General features: G+C 32.4%; 2 protein-coding genes and 1 pseudogene across 6 annotated transcripts; all 3 read right to left on the bottom strand.

Moving 5' to 3' along the window:
- Window positions 1-1,892: 1,892 nt before the first annotated feature.
- On the bottom strand, window positions 1,893-3,626 carry LOC148562983 (uncharacterized). Its single transcript, XM_088491103.1, has 2 exons — window positions 2,639-3,626; window positions 1,893-2,326 (listed from the first exon to the last, which is right to left on the bottom strand). Exons 1-2 carry the CDS (start codon window positions 3,624-3,626, stop codon window positions 1,893-1,895), a joined length of 1,422 nt encoding a protein of 473 aa, XP_088347229.1.
- A 5,521-nt stretch (window positions 3,627-9,147) lies between these two features.
- LOC107648482 (protein RADIALIS-like 3 pseudogene) lies at window positions 9,148-10,541 on the bottom strand (annotated as a pseudogene). Of its 2 annotated transcripts, none has more exons than XR_001621944.3 (2): window positions 10,190-10,541; window positions 9,148-9,392 (listed from the first exon to the last, which is right to left on the bottom strand). The product of XR_001621944.3 is annotated as a protein RADIALIS-like 3 pseudogene, transcript variant X1 (transcript). The 2 variants fall into 2 exon arrangements; XR_015885984.1 differs by having other exon boundaries at window positions 10,196-10,541.
- Window positions 10,542-16,744: 6,203 nt separating this feature from the next.
- Window positions 16,745-19,087, bottom strand: LOC107605252 (uncharacterized). Of its 3 annotated transcripts, none has more exons than XM_016307062.3 (4): window positions 18,851-19,087; window positions 17,965-18,253; window positions 17,302-17,495; window positions 16,745-17,035 (listed from the first exon to the last, which is right to left on the bottom strand). In XM_016307062.3, exons 3-4 carry the CDS (start codon window positions 17,488-17,490, stop codon window positions 16,940-16,942), a joined length of 285 nt encoding a protein of 94 aa, XP_016162548.1. In that variant the 5' UTR covers window positions 17,491-17,495; window positions 17,965-18,253; window positions 18,851-19,087; the 3' UTR covers window positions 16,745-16,939. The 3 variants fall into 3 exon arrangements, with proteins under 3 accessions (XP_016162548.1, XP_020960703.1, XP_016162547.1); XM_021105044.2 differs by having other exon boundaries at window positions 17,965-18,232; XM_016307061.3 differs by lacking the exon at window positions 17,965-18,253 and having other exon boundaries at window positions 18,851-19,084.
- Window positions 19,088-22,902: the final 3,815 nt, after the last annotated feature.

Here is a 22,902-nt window from a genome sequence, read left to right as displayed (position 1 = left end):
AACATATACTTGGTCCTGAATTTATCAATAGTCGAAATGAGTATATAATTTCGTTTCTGATTGAGATGGTTGATAAAGGTGGTTTGATATCTGTCTTTGACTTGCTTCCCTGGGAGGAAGATAAATCAGCTGTGTTAAAATACTTTGGTGAGAAATTGGAAAAATTATTTTTTGTTCTAATGTTTGATTATTTAATGGACTGAGCAGTTTTCTTTTTATGTTGCAGCTGGTAGCTTTCCTGGAGTAACTGCCTCGAGCTTAAGATCTCGGTTTAAGGCGAAAAATTTTGAGGGATCCTTATCGAATCCGGATAAGGTGGATGGTGGGGCCGAGGTCAACCAGCCCCCGCCGAGAAAAAAAGGGAATCATATTCAAAAAGAGAAAATCGAAGTTAGTTAATCCAGATGAGGTACAGGGTAAGGATGACAGCGTGCAACTTGAAGACTTATCAAACTTTACTATAAGACAAGAGAAATTGCACGTATTTGAAGAAGAAAGGGAGGGTTCTTCAGTATGGAATAGGAAGTTTCCTTTCAATGTCATGGCAGACGAGGTCGTGTAGACTATGACAGACATAAATCGGGTGCATGAGGTTGGGGATATAGGGGTTGATCAATTTCTGCAGGTTTATGTCAAGAAGTTTGCTCTTATTTATTACTTGCTGTTTTCTCTCTTTTTTTTATATATAAAACATTATACACCTGAATATTGATCTGAAAATTTCAGGTACTAGGATTTCGATTGGCTAGCATTGGGCGTAGTCAGGAGAAAAAACATAGAAAGGCAATCTGTGAGACTTCCAAGATTGCTGAGCTAAAGGAACAGCTAGTGCTGAAGGAAACAAGTGTGACTGAGTTGAAGAAAAAGGTATCTGAGGTTGAAAATGAGTTGAAAGTGGAACGAGAATGTCGTGAAAAGATTTCTGGCTTATTGAAAAAGAAAGAAAATGACTTGTCGAGTGTAAACGACCGAGTTATTGAGTTGTTGTCAAAAATGAAAGAGCTTGGGAGTAACAAAGAAGGGGATATTCTAGATGCTTTTGCAGAAGGGTTTCAACGAGCTGTTAATCAGGCAAAGTACCTTGCTCCTGATAGAGACTTTTCAGCTATGGATCCCGGTAAGATAATTCGGGATGGTAAGCTTGTAGATGACGAAGAGGCTGTCAAGGAGGGGATGACAACTTGGCTGACTAATGCTTTACATATGTATTACATTAGTTTGTTTTGTGTTAGTTAAGAGAGACTTTTACATGTTTTTACTTGTAATCTGTTGTTTGAACTGCAAATGCGTACTTAGGTACTCTCGCTAAGAATCTGTGTGATTAGGGTTTGCTGTTTCCTAATCATTTATTTTGTAGCCCTGAGTTGGCTTAATGACTGTTGTGTTTGTTTAACTTTTTTTGCGCATCCGTATTATGGTAATGCGACTTTTAGTGCAATCAGTAGTTCCGTTAAAGGAGTATGGTGTCTTATAATATAGAACAGCTCCATTCTTTGTGAATAATAATCGACTTAGTAAAAGTGTATGAAAAGATTAAAGTTTATTAATAGCAGTACATGTACAACCTTATTCAGGTAAACCAGCCTCATTAAAACCTCCATGAGCAAAAACCCCTTGGAAAAAAATTCTCAAGGTAGGAAAAAGAGTACTGGCATGCTGCTTTGTTAACTGTAATATTGTTTCAAGGAGTTGACGTTCCAAGTGCTAGGAATTTTGGTGCCATCTAGCTCCTCCAACTTATAAGCTCCTCGACCTAGCACTTCATATACTCGGTATGGACCATCCCAAGTTGCTGCGAGTTTCCCGTGAGAGGGAGGTCGGCAAGCCTGCTCAGTTTTTCTTAGTACTAGATCACCAGTGTTGAATGATCTTGGGATTACTTTCCGCGCATATCATCGGCTAAGTTGCTGTTGTAGTGCTCGGTGCCGGACAACTGCTGTCTCCCAAATTTCTTCAATTAGGTCGAGCTCTGCCTGCCGAGCTTGATCATGATGCTCGGCTAACGTCCGTATTGAGCTTTGGGACACTTCCATAAGAATCATTGCTTCAAATCCATAGACCAAGCGAAATGGGGTTTCCTTGGTCGTTGAATGTGCTGTAGTGTTATATGCCCATAATACTTCTGGAATGAGTTCGGCCCATAACCCCTCCGCACTGTCAAGCTTTTTTTGCAACGCTTGGAGGATGACTTTATTAGCGGCTTCTGCTAGCCCATTGGACTGTGGATGCTCCACAGAGGAAAAGTGTTGCTTTATCTTTAAATTATGCAAAAATTCCTTGAAATTATGGTCAGTGAACTGCCGACCATTGTCAGTTATGATGTGACCTAGTATACCAAATCTACAAATTATGTTTTTCCAAACAAAGCTTATCATCTGGGATGATGTGATTTTTGCCAAAGGTTGTGCTTCAATCCATTTGGAAAAATAATCGATTGCGACTACCAAATATTTCACCTGTCTTAGGGCAGTAGGGAATGGCCCGAGAATATCGATTCCCCATCTGTTGAATGGCCAGCTTACCATTGAATGATGAAGATGCTCGGCAGGCATATTAATGATCGGCGAGTGCTTCTGACAATTGTCGCAGGTTCTGACTTTGTGACTGCTATCCTCCTATATTATCGGCCAATAAAAACCTGCTCGGAGTACTTTCTGTGCTAGGCTTCGAGCTCCAGAGTGTATTCCACAAATGCCCTCATGGGCCTCGGATAAAACAAGGTCGGCCTCTGACGTGTCCAAACATTTTAACAAAGGTCGAGAATAACCTCGCCTATACAGAGTATTATTTAACAAGGTGAAAAAGGAGGCTTGTCGTCTGAACTTGTTCTTATCTTCAATTTCCTCTGGAATGGAACCATAACAGAGGTATTGAATATAAGACTGCTGCCAACTGTCTTTATTAACTATGTTTAAAATGTTAAATACATCAATGCTCGGCTTATCTAAAGTTGACTGTAAAAGTGTGACAGTGTGTGCTTGTGTGGTCGCCAGTTTTGATAAAACATTGGCCCTGTGGTTTTGCTCTCTAGGTATATGAATAACCTCAATTTTGGAAAAGCCATTTAGTAATTGCTGGACAATGTCCAGATATTTCAATAAAATCTGGTCTTTTGTTTGAAAACTGTGATTCACTTGTTGAACGACTAACAATAAATCGCAGTAAACTTTTAAATTATCAACGTGTAAATTGGTAGCTAACCTGAGCCCAGCTATGAGGGCTTCATACTCAGCTTGGTTATTGTTGGCCTTGAATGAGAATCTGAGAGAATGCTCGAGAATTATGCCATCCGAGCTTTCGAGTAATATTCCTGCACCAGCCCCTTGAGGGTTTGAAGCACCGTCTACGAATAAGGTCCAGGATTGACCCCCATCATCGGAATCTAAGTCTGTAAGCTCGGCCACAAAATCGGCCAAACATTGTGACTTAACAGATCCTCTAGGTTGGTATTGAATGTCAAATTCCGAGAGCTCAATGGACCACTTGATTAGCTGCCCTGCTAACTCAGGCTTAGAAAGTATCTGCCGAAGTGGGTGTGCTGTTCGGACAATGATTGTGTGACTCTGAAAATAAGGTCGGAGTCGTCTTGCAGAGAAAACTAATGTTAGGACGAGCTTCTCGAGCATTGGGTAACGTAGTTCGGTATTTTGTAGTGACTTGCTCATGAAATATACCGGCTGCTAATCCTTGTTGTTTTCTGTAATAATAACAGAACTAATGGTCATATCAGTTACAAATAAATATAAATATAATGGGTTGCCGAGCTTTGGTTTTTGCAAAACAGGTGGTTTGGAAAGAAACTGTTTCAAGCTCAGAAACGCTTCTTCACACTCTTCATTCCAAGAAAAGTGTTTTGCATTTTTCTTTAAACATTGAAAAAAGTTAAAGGATTTGGCTGCTAAGCACGGCAAGAATCTTGACAATGCAGCTAATCGGCCTGTCAATTGCTGAACTTCTTTTATCGTCTTCGGACTGTGCATGTCGAGAATCGCTTGACACTTTTCTGGATTAGCTTCTATACCTCAACTTGTCAAGATAAACCCGAGGAATTTCCCTCCCCGAACACCAAAGGCACACTTTTCGGGGTTTAGCCTCATGTTATATTTTCTGATTTGTGTAAATATTTCATCGAGGTCCTCTATATGGGGATGGCCGATCTTTGTCTTGACGACCATGTCATCAATATATACCTCGATATTCCTGCATATTTGCCGCTCAAAGACCTTATTCATTAGTCTTTGGTATGTTGCACCTGCATTCTTTAAACCAAAAGGCATAACATTATAGCAATAATTACCATATTCAGTTATAAAAGCTATTTTTTCTTGGTTTGATGGATGCATAAGAATCTGGTTATAGCCAGAATATGCATCCATGAAACTCAAAGTACCATAACCATAGGAATTATCTACTAAAGTGTCTATGCAGGGTAGAGGATAAGCATCTTTAGGACAGGCTTTATTTAAATCAGTAAAGTCAACGCACATGCGCCATTTACCATTATTCTTTTTTACCATAACAACATTGGCCAACCACGTTGTGAATCTGATCTCTCGAATGAACTAGGCTTCGATAAGTTTGTTGACCTCTGTCATAGAGGCCAATCGCTTCTCAGCTCCAAGGTTCCGTTTTTTCTGAGAAACTGGTCAGGCTGTTGGACTGATAGCTAATTTGTATGTAATTACTGACAGACTGATTCCTGGCATATCCCCGAAAGTCCAAGCAAATAAGTCGGCATTCTGACGCAAGAAACTAATCAGCCTCTCCTGGACTTCGTTATCAAGTGATGTTCCAATAAAAGTGAACTTTGTCTTGTCGTCAGTCAGGGTGATCTTTGTCAGATCCTCATTTGGCATGGGGCGTTCTTGAAAATCGGCCCTTGTGTCTAGCTCTGCTAGGATTGGTTGCTCTGATTGTATTGAGTTGACACGAGCTTCGGGGTTCCTTTTGATGGGCTTCAGACTTATGTTGTAGCAATGCCGAGCTTCGTGTAGATCACTGTGAATGGTTGCGACGATATTGTCCTGCACAGGAAACTTGACACAAAGGTGAAATGTGGAAACAATAGCAGCAAATCTATTCAAAAAAGGTCTTCCTAATATAACATTATAAGGACTAAAATAGTCTACTACGAGATATTGGATGTCTTGTGTTTTAGACAATGGTTGTTCACCGAGTGTGGTTTTTAACCACACAGATCCCAGCACAGGAACTCGCTCCCCTGAGAACCCGACCAAATCTCCTGAGTATGGCTGCTCAGTTTCATTTTTTGAAATGTGGTAAAGAAAAAGGACATCAGCGCTACTCCCTGGATCAAGTAGGACTTTTCGGACTATTAGGTCTCCCAATTGGATGGAAATAACCACAGGATCATCGTAGTTGGTATGGATGTAATTAAAGTCGGCAGGTCGGAAGGTCATCTCGGGGATATCCTGAATTGGTTAAGGATTATGGGCAGTATCCTCGACTGCTAACATAGCTCTGTAGGTCCGCTTTCTAGCCGAGCTTGTATGTCCACCGCCAGCATAACCTCCCGAAATGCAATTGATCACCCCCCTAGGATGAGTTGGAGCTTTATCTTTTTCCTTTGACGATTGACCTGCTGTAGGTTGTTCGGAGCTGGATGTTATTCTCTTCTTCATATGTCCTGTGATGAATTTGTCAAGGTGGCCTTGTCGTGCCAACCGCTCTAGTATATCCTTAGCGATGACACATTCGTCGGTTGTGTGGCCGTGTTTCTGATGAAAGGTGCAGTATTTGGATTTGTCAATATTTTTTGGTTCGGGATAACTGCCTGCCTTTCCGGGGGGGGGGGTTTGATTAGCTTTGAATTCAGTATTTCCTTAATTATGTCGTCCCTTTTAGTGTTGAACTGGGTATAGGACTCATAGCGAGGAACTGGTTTGAAACTCTTCTTGTTATCGCGAGGTTTTTCATCATCTTTAGTGGCCGACTTATCTACTTTTCGCGCTTGGCGGAGCTCTTCAATGTCTATCTGTCCCTTGGCTTTCTCGCGGAACTTGGCCAAGGTTTTTGGTTTAGCGATGGCAATGGTCTCCTAGAATTTACCTGGGCGGAGGCCACTTTTAATGGTATGAAGGTGGACCTCGGGATGGAGATCGGGGATTCGCATGGCCACCTTCGTGAAGCGAGTAATATAATCTTTCAGACTTTCTTGTGGTCCCTGCTTAATGGTCGTTAGGTAGTCAAAATCGTGTAGATATATTGCGGATGCTGCAAAATGGTCTTCAAATTGCTTAGCCAACTCCTGAAAACGTGATATAGAATCTGTAGGCAAAGAGCAAAACCAGTCAAGTGCAGGATCATCTAAAAAAGACGGGAAACATCGACATAGAATAGGATCGGATGCACCGTTGACAATCATAATAGATCGGAATTTTTTAACATGTTGCTTCGGGTCGCCCAATCCGTCATATGGGGTTAGAGTCGTCGGAAGGGTGAATTGCCTGGGGAGTTGAAAGTTCATTATGTCAGCTGTGAATGGCCCTGCAGAATTGTCAAGCTTTTCTTCCTCATCATCAGGTTGGACTCCTTCACTCTGATGGTTCCCGTCATTGTTGCTCTGTGGTGTCTCAGAGACATGGGTTGGTAGTGATTGACGCTCGTCGTTTCCATGTTGCTCGTGATCCTCATTATTGTGTTCCAGGCGAGCTTGAACTAGCTGCGCGATTTGGTTTTGCATTCTCTGATTTTCCTCCACCATCCGCTGGTTTGCTTGTTGAAGCTCGGTCACCATCCGTAAAAGCTCGGATGGGTAGGGGGAGGAACATCAGCCATAAGAGAGTATAAGAAATTTGGGGCTTACAACAAATGGTATCTCAAATTGTGGCCCACGATGGGCGCCAATGTTCTTGCCTGCTTTCGCCGAGATATAGATCGTTCTCCTGAGAAGGTCGGCAGACTTCCAAGATGTAATACGAACTATGTCGGCAATGGAAGAACCTAGGAGGTGGGTACCTGCAAAGGCACTCCGACGCTCAAGTCAGTAGAAAAATATATGTGTGTAAGTTTTTCTTGGAAAGATTGCTTACCTTTTTTCGTTCCTGCTTCTCTCCTTTTATCTGTTTGGATGAAGTTGATTGTTTTGTCTGAGTCGTAACGTCTGGGGAGAGAATTAACTGCATGTCCGACGTTATTGGATGAAAATAAATGCTGATTATTATTAATGCTCGGTTACAATCGTGGGTACGTTATCGAGCTATAACTCGTAACCAACTTTACTGGTCATATCAAACGTTTTTAATTCATTCAGTTTTATTTTTAACGTTTTTTATTTGTGTCAAAATTCGAAAATTTTTTAATTTTTTTCCTAACATGTTATATTGAATTAACATCTAGAAGTAATTTTGACACAAATAAAATATTAGGAACAAAATTGAAAGCAACTAAATGTTAGAGATATTTTAAAAAAATCACAAACACTAAAAGAAATTATATATATACTTTATCCTAACTAAAATTTAGATTAGTTAAGATAATAATTTTTTTTTATAATTTTAGAGATAGAAAATAATAGGAAGTAGTTGATTTCTTTCTTTGTTATATGAAGAGTTAACCCATGTCTTGTAGTTAGGTTATCCGTGTCCCAAATAAGTCGAGTAGGTTAATCTCTGTCGCTTTTGATATAATCTTCTCTAGTTGCCTGTTAAAGAAGGGAATTTTTTTTCAAAGATAGATGTATTTTATTCATTGATCGAAGCAAAATATAATGGAGTCTATGTTAGGACATATAGCAAAAGAAAAAAAAAAGTTTTAAAGTTCACTAAAGCTTGAATACACCGTCAAAACATGAATAAAAGAGAAAACAGTTGCTTCTGGAGGGATCAAAGATCATCCTGTTCTGAATTTCCAAATTTCTCAGCACAACATTGCTAACAACATCAAACTCTAAAGTGACCGACAAAAAAAAAAAAGTGAGTTGTTGTTGACAAAATCTATGGTAATGAGCCTTTTATTCGATATCTCTTTTGCTTTCTTACATGAGAATAGAGCCTTAACCATTTGGCCGATGATATAAACAAATTTATTATTTATAAAGCATTGACACTAATATAAATATAAATATCACTTATAGAACATTTAAGCATACTAATTTTAATTTTTATGAGATACAACTATACAGAAATATGTCATATATATAAAATATAAAATAATTTTTAGTTAAATATAATAATATTTTAATATCACTACAAGAAAATAGAGTTATTTTGACACTTTATTTTTTAACACCATAATTAAATGTCAAAATTAATATATATTTTTGACAAATATTACAAATGTCAAATTTTCTATGTTTTCTTGATGAATAATTTGACCGTAGAAAATTACTCCTCAATTTTGACACTCATTTGTTTTCAATTTACTCCACTATTTTTCTTCTTCTTTGGCTCTGTTAATTTTGACATCACACTGCTCTCAGTTTAAGATTATACTACTCATTCTTTATTTTTAAAATCTCAATTTATTCTTTAGTTTCAAGATCTCATCTCATTCTTTATTAAAATTTTTTGTTGAGAATATTTTATAGTTAATAAGTGTCAAAATAAATAATATTTTTGACAATTAATAAGTATCACAGAAATATGTTCTCAAAATTTTTTAATAAATTATTTTTGACAGCCAATATTTATCAAAATAAGATTTAAATTTTTTTCACAATCACTTATATGTTAAAAATACTATTTTTGACAAAACTTTTATTAACATATTTTCATAGTTAAAATAGTGTCAAAATTTGTTTTTTTGACAAATTTTAATTTTCTTTTACACATTATAACCCTCAAAAATAATCTATATTGTTGTAGTGTATTTTATTAATATTATAATATAAACTAATTTTTTTAAATGTTTTAACGTCTTTTTAAATTATATAAATATTTAAGATACTTTTCTATACTAATTAATAAAATAACAATATATATTATATATCTAGATTAATAATAAAGTTATATGCCAATACGTAATAATATTTATATTAGATGTGTTTAAATATATTTAGAGAATTATATTTTATCTTTTTAAAATACAATATAACACAAAAATCATGTATATCCAACAAATATCAAATGAATTAGTAATTAAAAGTAGAAAAAAACACACTTAATGTGCATAAAAAATTACATCTTTATTAATGATTTGAAGTAGAATATTTGATTATCCTTGCTTCATGGATAACAAATTAAACTAGAACGGGGAATCCATGGACCTATTCTTATATATGATCTATAGTCCATTGCTATATTACTTGCAATACAATTACACCTATTGACCTATATGGTCCTATAAATGTTGCTTTGCAAAGAAAAAATGCATGAATTCTTTGTTGTCACTTGTCAATGACAGTTGGTCAATTGAGCTTCAGGTTTCCCGGCCTGCAACGAAAGAAGGAGACAAGAAAGGAAAAAGGTTGTCAGAGTTATTTTAAAAAATAATATTTAAAATACAATAAAAAAAATTAATTAAAATAATTTAAAATTCTCACTTTTTTATTTTTAATATTGAATTAATAATGGTATTTTTTTTAAATTATGATTTATTGTGATATTTTTTTAAAACGTGGGATGATTTAATGTACGGAGTACAAATCGGATCGTCTGATTTTTAATTTTTAAGAGGTATAAAAATTAGACCGTCTGTGCTCCGATTTGTGTACTCTCATTTTTAATTTTTAGATACACAAATCGGCCGATTTCTGTGCTTCGACCGTCCGATTTGTGATCCGATTTGTGTACTCCAAATTTTTTAAAGGTCCAATTTGTGTACCTCCCATAGTTTTAAAAAACCAAAAATTATCAAATTAAGGTATAACATTCATTCTACTTTCATATCTAAATTTCTTAGCCTAAAATTCTCTTATTTAATTTTTATTAATTAATCTTAAAATAATTCTGTATATAATTATTTATATATTGATTATAAAACTGTTGAAAAAGAAAAATATTAGGATCATCAATATTTATATTAATTTTAATCATTATTCAATCATCAATTTAATTTTTTTAGTTTAATAATTTAACAATATTTTTTATTTTTAAATATTGATGTTAGTTTTTTAAATATTGATGATTAGCTAACAGAAAAAAATAACAAATTCTTATAGTCTTTTAAGTTTTAACATCTTTTGGTTAGCTAAATAGCATGATTCAAGAATTTACTAAAATATGCTTACTTTGACCTTTTTGAGCTAATTAGAGGCTCCATTTTTCTTGTACTTTGGAAATGGCACTTGCCCTGATTCTATGTAGCCAACATCTCCGAGGAGAAGTGCGTAGTGGCGCTTAACTTCGTCGGGAGTTTTTCCGCCAACGGCGCGAGCAACATTGTACCAACGGTCAGGGGTGTCCTTATCATAAACCGCCAATGCCCTTTCAAAGGCCTTATTGTCCTTGGCACTCCATGACCCTGAAGACGACATTGAACTCGATGCCATTATATTTATAGTGTATGGTGAAAAAATGGTAATTAAAAATAAGAAGGTTTTTGAATGAAAGCGAGGCTCTATTCAATTGAATAAGACTCCAAGCTGATGATGATGTTTGAAGAGAGGATGGTAATGTGTGTTCCTATTTATAAGAAGAGGAAATATAATGTTTGGGCAAACCAATAAGTAGAATTTGAATTATTTGTTTGCACAGAATATAGAGCAGGACCAAGAATTTGGAAAGCAATATGGGAGAATCCACATTTAAACAAACAAATCCCTTCTTATATTGTCTTCTCACCATTCTACTTCTCTACATATATTACCGTCTTTTTCGACCTTATTGTGGATTCAAGCTAGCTGTAGGATAAACTCCTCAATTGCTTGGTCAGCATGCAGTTGAAGTGTAACTTGAAAAATATTTGATAACAAGAAAATATTAATAAAAAATTACTAAAATTTACTATTTTTTATTTTATTTAATGTATTTTACAATAAACAAATATTAATAAAATAAATTTAAATGATTTTTTTTATTTCTTAACATTATCATATTCACTAATACGATTTTTTATTAAATTTTTTTCTTTGTTGTTAAGGTTGATTCTCAAGAAAAATAATCCGGTATTTTCATTTCATAATTTTTCTCAAGTATTGCATTAGGTGGTGGTAACGAGAGAGAGAATTGAAACTCCAAAAGAAGACCATGAAAAATGAAGAAGGATAAAATTGAAAAAAAAACTATTGACTTGTTGAATTTTAATCAAAGATAAAACTGAAACGTTTTGAAGTGTTTGATAGAGGTATAAAGTATAGCTTTTCCTAACCTTTTTTTTTCCCAATTTAATTAGTAGTTAATAGAAAACACCGTACCAAACAGTGATACAAATATGGATCGAGTGGAATATGGTCACGACCAAGCAAACTACCAATAAACAACAATTTCGAGTTGTGGTTCAGATACTGGCAACGTATATGAAAATTCCCTCCTCAACTAGATTTGCTAAAGCCTATATAACTTTATTTTTATGCCCTTCTTTGCATGGTCTCTTAGCGGGTCCAACCTAGTGAATCTGCTGTGGTAGGAGACAACGCTAAGCTTTCATGGAATATTCTAATTGTAAAATATCAAATTATAAATTATTTTTGTTTTCTATTTTAAAATAACTGTCACTTTGATTTTTTTGTTTTTATATATTTAAATATCAAGGTGAAAACAAATCAGGTACAATAGACTTCACGTGAAGTTGATAACTGAGAATCGTTAGATAATTTGACTAAGTTTTCATCCAACGGCTCTTAACTCCTGCATCTGAGTTTCAACCAAACATCAATGTACTTAGACACAAAATAGGTCTAGATATATATTTTTCCAAATGTATCAAAAAGTCAAAGCAATAGCTATTAGTGGTCAATTATCTTGTTAATTAACTCATGTTAAAATCTTCTACACATTTAATATATTCTTCTTCTCCTCTAATTTTGCTTTCATCTTCTTCTTGAATGTGTAGCAAGAACGAAACTGTGCAACAACAAATAATTTCTTTTTACTTTTCTCAACGGGGAAAGTGAAAGAGCTAGCATGCAGTGTCATTTTCTTTTTCCTACAAGTCAGTTTTTACTGTGTAAATATAATAATGGTCTAATTGATTTCTATTTTCATTTAGTATCTTAATTTTCAATAGCTTTTGTTTTTAAAAATTTGTGAAAAAAATATTAAAAACATAATTATATTTTTTAATTTTTTACAAAATTATAAAAGTAGAAAAGATTAAAAATAAAAATAGAAAAAAGGTCTTAATATTTGTGGTAGTGGGCTTGCATGTGTGGTGTGCAGTCAAACCATTTCTGGCACACTAGCATTGCCGAATGCTAAACATCCAATTATTTTAAATTTTTAGAATAACGACAAATCAAATCATATAAAAGCATCATATTTTAAAAGTCGGTGTAGTGATGTAGCCATTGGAAGCTAAGCAACTTGTATTTACGTATATTCATCAGTCCTATATATGGACAAATTAAAACAACTTTTTCTTTCTTTTTTTTTCCCTCTAATATCTACCAAGTAGGCCAATATGCTTAGTATATTCGATCTTCGAAAGTATAGTAAAAATGCTTGGTATTTTAGGATGCACGAATTCACAAGCATTAATATGTTGACCATATTATGCATCATACTTTGTTGAAAATCTTTATCATGCTCCACTGATAACTTTGAAACAATGCATGTGGAAACAATTCGATCAACCTCATTCCTTCACTATAGTTCTATAAAATGTGTCCGAAAAATAAACACGTACTGCCAATATAAAAAGTGTCTATATATATATATATATATATATATGATATTAAGTGGGCCTAACTTATTACAAAAGTTAGTTTAAGAAATAAAGATTGTCTCTCAATTATAAAGACTAACAGGTTTTTAATTTTAGACAATGTAAAACTTAATAATATACACATAAAAATGTCCGACTAAATAATTTTTCATATTTAACAAATTTGGATTAGTCAAGTGGTTAGTTTATTCGTCCGTTTAAATAAGTATTGGGATTCAAATGTCACCTTATACATGCAACAACACATTAATCAGCAATAAATTCTTAAATAAAGCTCAAATCTGCGTGAATTAATTCCTATTCGGTCAAGTTAGGAGAATACTGTGAAAAAAATACAATATTTAAAAAGTGATACAAAAATAGACTTGGCCATGAAAGGGCATAGTTGATGCATAAAAGTTAATTTTGTCGGCGTTTAAGTGAATCTATTTACGTGCATGCACATTGTCAAGTGGCATGATCATCAATCAATATCATTAGATCGTCCAAGGCACTATGTGTGGCAATGGGGGTAATACTGTAGTAGGGTAGGACATGATCATTGGATGATAATTACTGGATTCACGAGGATTCCGATTCTTTTTTAGGACCCCATCATATCCAGGATACCTACTATCTATAGAGTCCTTTTCTCGCAACTCTATAAACTCCACCATTACTGGATGATTCCCTTTCAATGTGGTCCTTCCGTATGAATAGCAGACTAGTTAAGAGTTTGATTGACTAGTAGTAATATTAATTAGAAATCGTTTTAATATTTCAAAAAATACTAGTATTTTAATAGTTTTAGTCATTAATCTTAATCATAAAATATATATATTGTTGAAATTAATATTCTTGTACTTAAAAATTAGTTAATTTGGGTTTTGTATCAGAGCCGCGTGACATGGTATTATTGCAGAGTATACAATAAGAATTTTGTCGCAAAGAAAAGTGTCTAGGTGCAGTCTAGTATCTAGGTGGTCCTAAAATGGCCACAAGAGAATAAATAAAGAAAATACTTTAGCTTGAAGGCATATTAATTTAATTTGGTCCAAGAGGAAAATTGCTTCAAAACATGTACACTACTATACTCATCTATGAAGCTTTGCATTAACTAGAATAAAACTATTTTGAGATGTTACCTGAAACAAGATGAGAATGTTGGGTCTGAATCATGTGCTTTTAGACGACGGTTGAGTAATATCTACAAGAGACTTCAATGACAAAATTAGCAAGAATTTTGATAGAATGTAGATAAAAATTGGACGATTAATTACTTGAGTTAAGATGGTATTTATAGAGATGAGGTTCGAACATTAACTAATCGTTTCCTAGTTGGCCTGTTTTTCTCTGTGATGTGGTTTTGGGTCTTAATATTTTAAGCTCATGTAGGAACAAAAACCTTAAAATATCTTCCGGAAATTAGCTTGAGACTTGCTTAAAAGATCAGCAGAAATAATGCATTCTCCTTGTAAAAAGAAGAATAATTATATCTATGATTATATCAAATTTTAATTCAAGAGATGTAAAGCGTATCAAAAAAGTCTCACACTATATATTATATTTGATAGATAACATATTACATATTTTATTTCATGTAACTATGATTGTAGCGTTCAACAAAGTTTTAATAAAAAGTTGCAAGCAAGAAGCCAAAGACCACCAAACTAAAGAGGGTCTATCAACAATCTACTTGTCAATATTTTGAGGCAAAAGGACATGCCAAGATAAGATGACCTAAGAGGAACACTAATGATGTGGTAGTTGCTATTGTTCTAAACATGCAGCTAATTGAATACTTTGTCTTTCTTTTGTAAGGTAAGAAAAGGAATGATTAAATGACTATGACTAAACATTGGAATTTTCATTTATTTGCAAACTAAGACAAGTACAAGGATACATGATGCTAAATTGTCTTCACCATTTGCATACTAAGACAACTACAACAATCACTAAGACAATCATAACCAACACAACAATTCCTCTCATGTTCAGAACTATAATTTCATATTCTATACTTCTGAGCTTCCAAAGCAAAGTTATCCTTCATTTCTTTTTTATTTTTTTAACAAGAAAGTTCAACATAATAAAGTGAAATAAAAAAATTACGAAATAAAAATATACAAATATGTGTTGCTTACTTTTTTTCCTTTAAATTTATCGACCTAACCAAACAACTTATACCACTTCTTGCAAACACTCTGCTAACAAAACTACATAACTTAAGCAGATAAGACTTAATTTGATGGGAAAATTAATTAACAGTACGAACCTCCAAGAGAGGTTAATTATTAGAAAGACCAAGTATACAAAAATTATTAAAGCAAGACCTAAATAATAAAAGTTAAAGAGAAATACCTTATAACTTTAATAAGTTGACGATAGTATCCTTCCTTTCACTTTTTTCGGTGAACATAAAGGGCCAAGGCCCAAAGAAACAAACGGCTAAGTACTCTCTATTTAACAGGGGATTAATTTGTATTTAGTTTTATTTTTCTTGGGTTTAGTCCCATTTCAATTAAAACAAAAAAGAGAGATCACGTGGCGGCGGTGAGTCTAAGAAGATGAACCCAGATTGCTTTCCTAGGCTCCTTTTCGCCAACCAATCAGCACATTTATTGTCTTCACAGAACGTGTGATTGAAAGCAAGTTCCCATAGTCTCCTTATCATGTCTTGAATATCTCTTAACAAGAGATTAATTTGTACTTAGTTTTTCTTGGGCTTAGTCCCATTTCAATTAAAACAAAAAAGAGAGATCACGCAGCATTGAGTCTAAGAAAATGAACCCAGATTGCTTCTCTAGGCTCCTTTTCGCCAACCAATCAGCACATTCATTACCTTCACGGAACGTGCGATTGAAAGCAAACTCCCATAATCTCCTTATCATGTCCTGAATATCTCTTAATAGGGGATTAATTTGTACTTAATTTTTCTTTTCTTGGACTTAGTCCCATTTCAATTGAAACAAAAAAGAGAGATCACGCGGCGGTGAGTCTAAGAAGATTAACCCAGATTGCTTCCCTAGGCTCCTTTTCGCCAACCAATCAGCACATTCATTACCTTCACGGAACGTGTGATTGAAAGCAAGCTCCCATAGTCTCCTTATCATGTCCTGAATATCTCTTAACAGGGGATTAATTTGTACTTAGTTTTTCTTTTCTTGGCTTAGTCCCATTTCAATTGAAACAAAAAAAAGACATCACGCGGCGGTGAGTTTAAGAAGATGAACCCAGATTGCTTCCTAGGCTCCTTTTCGCCAACCAATCAGCACATTCATTGCCTTCACGTAACGTGTGATTGAAAGCAAGCTCCCATAGTCTCCTTATCATGTCCTAAATATCTCTTAATAGGACACTAGTCTTCTGCGAGTGAAACTTTTCGACTCAGAATGTCATAGACCTCTGTTGAATCTACTTCCACAATAAGCCTTCTCATGTCCCAACCTATTCTCATCCCATGGTAGGCTCCCCACAGTTCCGCTTCCAAGACCGAACAGCTTTCCAGTTACGTCCATGTGAATCCTGCAATTATTGATTACATCCATAATCATGCAAGTTTTGGTTGTTGAGTTTGCCTCTAAAGGTTCTTTGCTAGGTTCGTTCAACATTAACCCAAGCCTATTAATGCGTTCTCATTATTAATTTATTTCGAAAGGAATATTTCTTGGCGAAGACTAGAAGACGAAGATTGCACAGCAGGTCAATTCTTTATGTTTTTGATGTGATTGTATGCAATCAATTATTTTGTTATGTAGTGTCGAACAATTTATTGCTTTAAACCTAAATGAACAACGGTAATTTGGCATGTAATCTATTGTTAAATCCTTATCGTCGGCCGAATATTTTTTCCGAAGTGGGTTGGAAAAGTTTCAGTAAAAAATTGTTACATTTATTTAGCAAAACAAATTCAACGATGACTATTTTTTATGTTTGGGCACCTTGACCTGAGTTTTAACAGTTTTTTCACATCTCAAAGCAGTTATGAATCTCTTCTACCATTGATGCTCTAATGCAATTCAACGAGCAATTAGATTACCACAACGGCAATTAATTGCATACATTTATTTTGTTAACTAAATTGGTGATGAAAACACCAACTTCAATGATGATTGTGAAACTCAGAAACATTATCGGTGAAAACAACTAAACATAATGCAATTCCTTTACAAGAAAACTAATCTTGTACAGTTGTCTGAAGATGCAAAGAACTTTCAACTTCTCTTGCAGCATTAGCGTTCTGCTCAGCAACCACCTTAGATAAACCAAACATCTGAAATTCATGCAAAACAACTTACATCAGCAAATGTTAAAGAAATGTTACACAAATAATTAGGAAAACTAATTTGACAACCATTAGTAAAAGAACAACCAACAATTATGAGGGGGGAAAAACGAAGATAGAATTGTCCTCAACGTTATCCCTTAAAATTAAACTATGAGAATAATTTTGATTCTTCTACATGATTACTATTTACTTCTTGATGCTTGACTTGTGGTTGTCAAAGCATTTTTCAATTTTAGGTACAGAGGACAAACCTTCTGAACTGTATTCTTAAAGCAAGTCTTGTGTTCATCCATAGAAGCATGAATGAACTCGTCAATGTGATCTTTCAAATCCTCCAAGAAAGTTGCTTCCTCGTTCTTCTTCTTTCGACAAGAAGTAACAACAGATGGATTGGTTGTAGGTAAAGACTGCTTTTCAGATTGGCCTTTCTGAGTGTCCATGCTCTCTGAGATTGCAATAGTTCAAAAATTCATACCATTAACTCAATGATCATCAACGAATATACTTTTAACATATTTTCAATCAAAATAAGTAACTAAAACATAAATTTTTAGAAGAAATACACTCTCAGATAGTTTGCTTGACTTTATTCGGAAGAAGAATATGGATTTCAATGCATAAGAAGACTCTAAAAGAAGAAATAAGACGACACTATCTATGAACAGTTAGAAACACCAACAGATGAAACTAGAAAAAAGAATTCTGAGAAAAGACTTTCCCCTGTAGCATATGTACATATAAAATCAGATATCTAGTTACTTTTAGCTTGAAAAATGCAACAAAGAAATTAAAGGGGGCAAAGATAATGGCTGCAACCTTGACGAGCTACCAAGGGAGTCAGGGACTTATGGCAATTAGAGTAAACTTGAGTCATCTTAATCCTAAATTCCTAATGTAATAGTAATACGAACAACCTCAGAAGTTAGACGCGATTACAGGCATATCAGTGCAAAGCATCCCGCATTATACTGGGTTCGGAGAAAGGCCACATCCAAAGAATGTAATATAGACAGCCAAATCTTACTGCAACTATCGGTGGCTAATTCCACTGTTTGAATCCATAACCTTGAGGTATAAGAGACCCCCAAAAAAGGGGCTCTATAGGCATTGAGTTGAGTACTTGAATTGAAGATGTAGCATTAAAATCAAAAGGATGCCTCATCATCCAAGTCTAATTAACGTCTGCAAAAACCCGATTCAAACCTAGTGTTCAAAATTAGTAGACTCAAATCAGCCCAGATTACCTCAGAAGCATTAATTAAGAAAAATTCACCTCGCAAAAAATATTCATATTTGCATTTTAGGCGGGTTAAAAACTCCAGGATAACCAAGAAGTGAGAACATGCCATTTACTACTTTTGACATCAAAACAAAGCACATGCTCTTGATTTGAATGATCGAAGCAGCAGCAGCACGCATAAATTATATTATATCAGGACAAAAGGCATGAAAATTGGAAGCAATTTCTATTTCATAGCTTTCATAGGGCATATTTGGAGACCAATCCTAGCACAAGCACATACAAAAACGAAATCTTATTGGATTGCTCATAACCCTAAGCAATGACCCTTAATAATAATTCAAGATTAAGAATATATCCAAATCTAATACCAAACCCAACCACTCAAATGCCAAAAATCATTTTCGCAAACATTACTACACGCTAGCAATAGATTTTTAAACTATGCGTAAAGCATTGAATCAAATACACAGTATAGAGAACATTATATTAGTAAATACACAAAAAGAGCACAGTAACAAAATGAAAAGCATTAATGGACTGTTTGCGGAAGGAATTACCGGCAGACGGAAAAGGAACGAATAAAATCGAGGAATAATGAACCCAAGCTGATTTGTAAAACTTTCGCGCTTTCTCGAGAAGATTCTTCGACAGTTGTTGGCTGAATGCAAGGTGGAATTTAGAGAGTTGTGATGTGATTACTTGAAGAAGAGGAAAGAGAGTTAACTGGACGAGAAAGCACAAAATACAAGGGACTAGTAATCGTTTTCCTGTAAACAATGGGCTGATTTTTACAAGAGTTTAATTTTGACCTTCTTTTATAATTCTTTGAAAAAAAAGTTTGATTTTGATGCACGTATAAATCATTTTACACCATTGTTTAATCATTTTTTATTCAAGAGAGTGAATCACCAACTGACATAGAAAAATTTTAAGACAGCTTAGGGTGTGTTTGGGGTTCACGTTGTGGAATAGAAAAGTCCGTTTAAGTGTTTTGAACGTCTCATTGTCATGTTTGGCAACTTTTTGGAACTTCTAACCCAGAAGTGCTTTCACCTCCTAACGTAGGTTCACGTGAAGCTAAAAATTCAAGCTTCTAGGTTCACGTTGGAAAAGTTAATTATCATTGAAGGAATTAGATAAGAAATTTATTCCATATCTACCAATTGTACCCTTCATTTCTTCTATAAAAATGATGCACATAACCACATAATTTCACATTTTCTGTATGTTCTTCTCTGTATGTTCTTGGTTACAAATTTTTTTTCCAGATTTATTTTCATCATTGTCAGGATAAAGATTTTAATTTTTTTTATTATTTTTAGTTCTTTCTTTCATATTTTGATTTTTATGTTTTTTATTGTATTTTTTATTTATATGATAAATATTTTTCATATCATTTTTTTATGTTATTTTTTAATTTTCTATTGTTATATTTTTATTGTATTTTTTTATTTATATGACAACTATTGTTGATATAAATTTTTATTTTTATTAATTTTTATGATATTTTTATTATTTTTTGTTTATATAAATTATTTTTTTATCTTTTATTGTACTATATTTACGTTGTGTGTAAAATTTTTTATTTTTTATTTGATTTTTTTATTATAATTTTTTTATTTATATAATATATGTTGTTGGTTGTGGTTATTATATACTATGTTTGTATGAATTTTTTTTTTGTTTTTATTTTTTATTTTTATTGTACTTCTTACTGTATTTTATTTTTGTTTTTATTATATAGTAATTATAAATAACAAAAAAATTATAAATAATAAAAATTTATAGTCCAAAATGACACTAGATTAAAGAGTACTAATGACACTAAAATAAATTATAAAATATATTTTTTTTTTTAATATTATAAAATGTATAGTACTCCCTTTTATATTTTTATTTCTTATTGTTTTTTAGTTCATATGAATTTTTTTTATTGTTTACTGTTCTTTATGTTTAATATGTAAAGTGTCTTTTTTATTTTTTATTCGACGATGTAAAATTTATAATTATAATTCTTATATATTATATTTTATTGTAACTTTTTTATAATATAGATTAATTGATCCCATTAAAAAAAGATAAATTAATTAAAAAATTATTCATAAGTATTAATAAAATTATGAATGTTGGACGCCAAAAAAAAGTCTTATATTGTCAATTTTTATATGTTACTTTAATTTAGTAAGTAAATATTAACATTATTATAAAATAAATTAAAAAAATTTATTCAAATATCTAAAATAAAATAATAGAATAACATTTAAAATTATTTTAATTGATGTCTCTTTTAGTAATTTTTCATCTAAAAGTGATTTTGAGTAGACCAAACAACATTTATTTTATTATAATCCATTTTGATATAAAGATTGCCAAACATAAATCACGTTAACACAAACTTACTTTTCATCAAAATCAAGTTTGCAAAATCAATTCTATGCAAACTCCCGTTTGCAAACTGTAATCCAAACACACACTTAATATTGGTAGGAGAATTGGAAAAGTTGGTTGAGACTATGAATATTAGAATTAGGTGTGTTTGGCATGTTGAAGAGGAGAGAAGTCCCTTGAATTTTTGAAAGTTTTACTTTAGTGTTTGGCAATTTTTATTTTTCTAAAGACAGGATTGATTCTGTCACTGGACATACGTTTAGGAGAAGCTCAAATTTGTAACTTCTGCATTTCACGTTCATGGTTGCTATTACTATTAGAAAATTACATAAAAAAATTTTTTTTTTTATCAATTCTATCCTTCATTTTCTTCTATAAAAATAATATTAGTAACTATTACTTTCATAGTAGTTCTTTCTAGTTCTTTCTACTTCTTCACAGTTTTTCGTTCCAATTTTTTTCATCAAAATCATTCAAATTTATTTCAATCACTAGCAAATTGAATATTTTAATTTTTTTTATTATTTTTAGTACTCATTTTCATATTTTAATTTTTATGTTTTTTATTATATTTTTTATTTATATTTTTTTATTATATTTTTTATTTATATGATAAATATTTTTATATTATTTATGTAGTGTTTTGATTTCTTATATTATGTTTTTATATGAGTTTTTTTATTATTTACTATATTATTTTTTATATGTATATTTTTTTATTTTTGTTTAGCTTTGTTTATATGATTTTTTATTTACTTTATTATATTTCTTTTATTCATATGACAAATGTTGTTGATTTTTTTTATTTTTTATGGTACTCTGATTTTTCAGATATTTTATTAATTTTTATTATATTTTTATTATTTTTTTATATGAATTTTTTTTTATCTTTTACCGTATTGTATTTATGTTGTATATAAAATTTTTTATTTTTTATTTGATTTTATTCATATGAATATTATTTACTTTTTATTATATTTTTTTTGTTCATATGATATATGTTATTGGTTTTATAGAATTTTTATTATTTCTTATCTGTATGATTTTTTTTCTATTCTTTGATGTACTCTAATTTTGTTTTGTATTATTTTTTTATTTTTTATTTTGACTTTGTAAAATTTGTAATTGTAATTATTATATACTACGTTTATTATCAAAATTTTGTATAATATAAATTATGATCCTATAAAAAAAGGACAAAATAAATAAATTAATTAATTATAAGTAACAATAGAGTTATAAATAATAAAAATTTATAGTTCAAAATAATATTAAATTAAAGAGTACTGACAATACTAGAAAAATGATAGAATATTTTCTTTTTGTCTGACATTATAAAATTTATAGTACTCTCTTTTATATTTTTATTTTTTATTGTAATTATTTTATTTATATGATAAATATTTTTTATATTATTTTTTATAATATTCTGATTTTACATGTATATAAAAAAATTATTTAAATTGATGTCTCTTTTAGTAATTTTTCATCTAAAAGTGATTTTAAGTAGTATAATTCAAGCAACATTTATTTTACTATAATCAATTTTGATATAAAGATTGTCAAACATAAATCACGTTAACCCAAATGTACTTTTCATCCAAATCAATTTTACAAAATCAATTTTATACAAACTCCTATTTGTAAACTATAATCCAAACACACACAATTATGTTAAGGAAAAAAATTTCTCACCAGAAAAAAGTAGCGCCGAATCTAAATTTCTTTGACAAGTTCAAAATTTTGGTGAGGCAAAAGAAAATAACAGATGATCTTAACGAAAAATTTTTGAAGTAGAAGGAGTTCAACACAACAAGGTGGAGCGAAGAAAACATGTAAAACTGCACAACACCAGCTTACATCTCAAAGGATTTAACAACCCTAGTCATCTTCGGCATTGCCATCAACAACTAAGGGGTTCACCTCTGAACCAGTCATCGAAGAAACTAAAGAACTTGTTTATAATTTTCACCATACTTGGGAAATGGATCCTCTCCATTTTTTTTAATACTTGAGAAAATAAAGTGTGATATCTCATCTTTAATTTTATAAGTGGGACCAAAATTAAATAGGAGAGAGAGAATAATGAAGGGTGAGATCAAACACTGGACACCATCCAGTTTTTTGTCCACCGAAGAGGATCCACTCCCCCATACTTGAGGCTTTATTTGTGAAGATTCTGTCATTTCTTTCCTGCCAAATTGTCCAAATAACAACAAAG

The sequence above is a fragment of the Arachis ipaensis genome, chromosome B6, assembly GCF_059453495.1.
Source record: "Arachis ipaensis isolate K30076 ecotype BB chromosome B6, ASM5945349v1, whole genome shotgun sequence".
NCBI lineage: Eukaryota > Viridiplantae > Streptophyta > Magnoliopsida > Fabales > Fabaceae > Arachis > Arachis ipaensis.
This window is presented reverse-complemented; position numbering and strand designations above follow the sequence as displayed.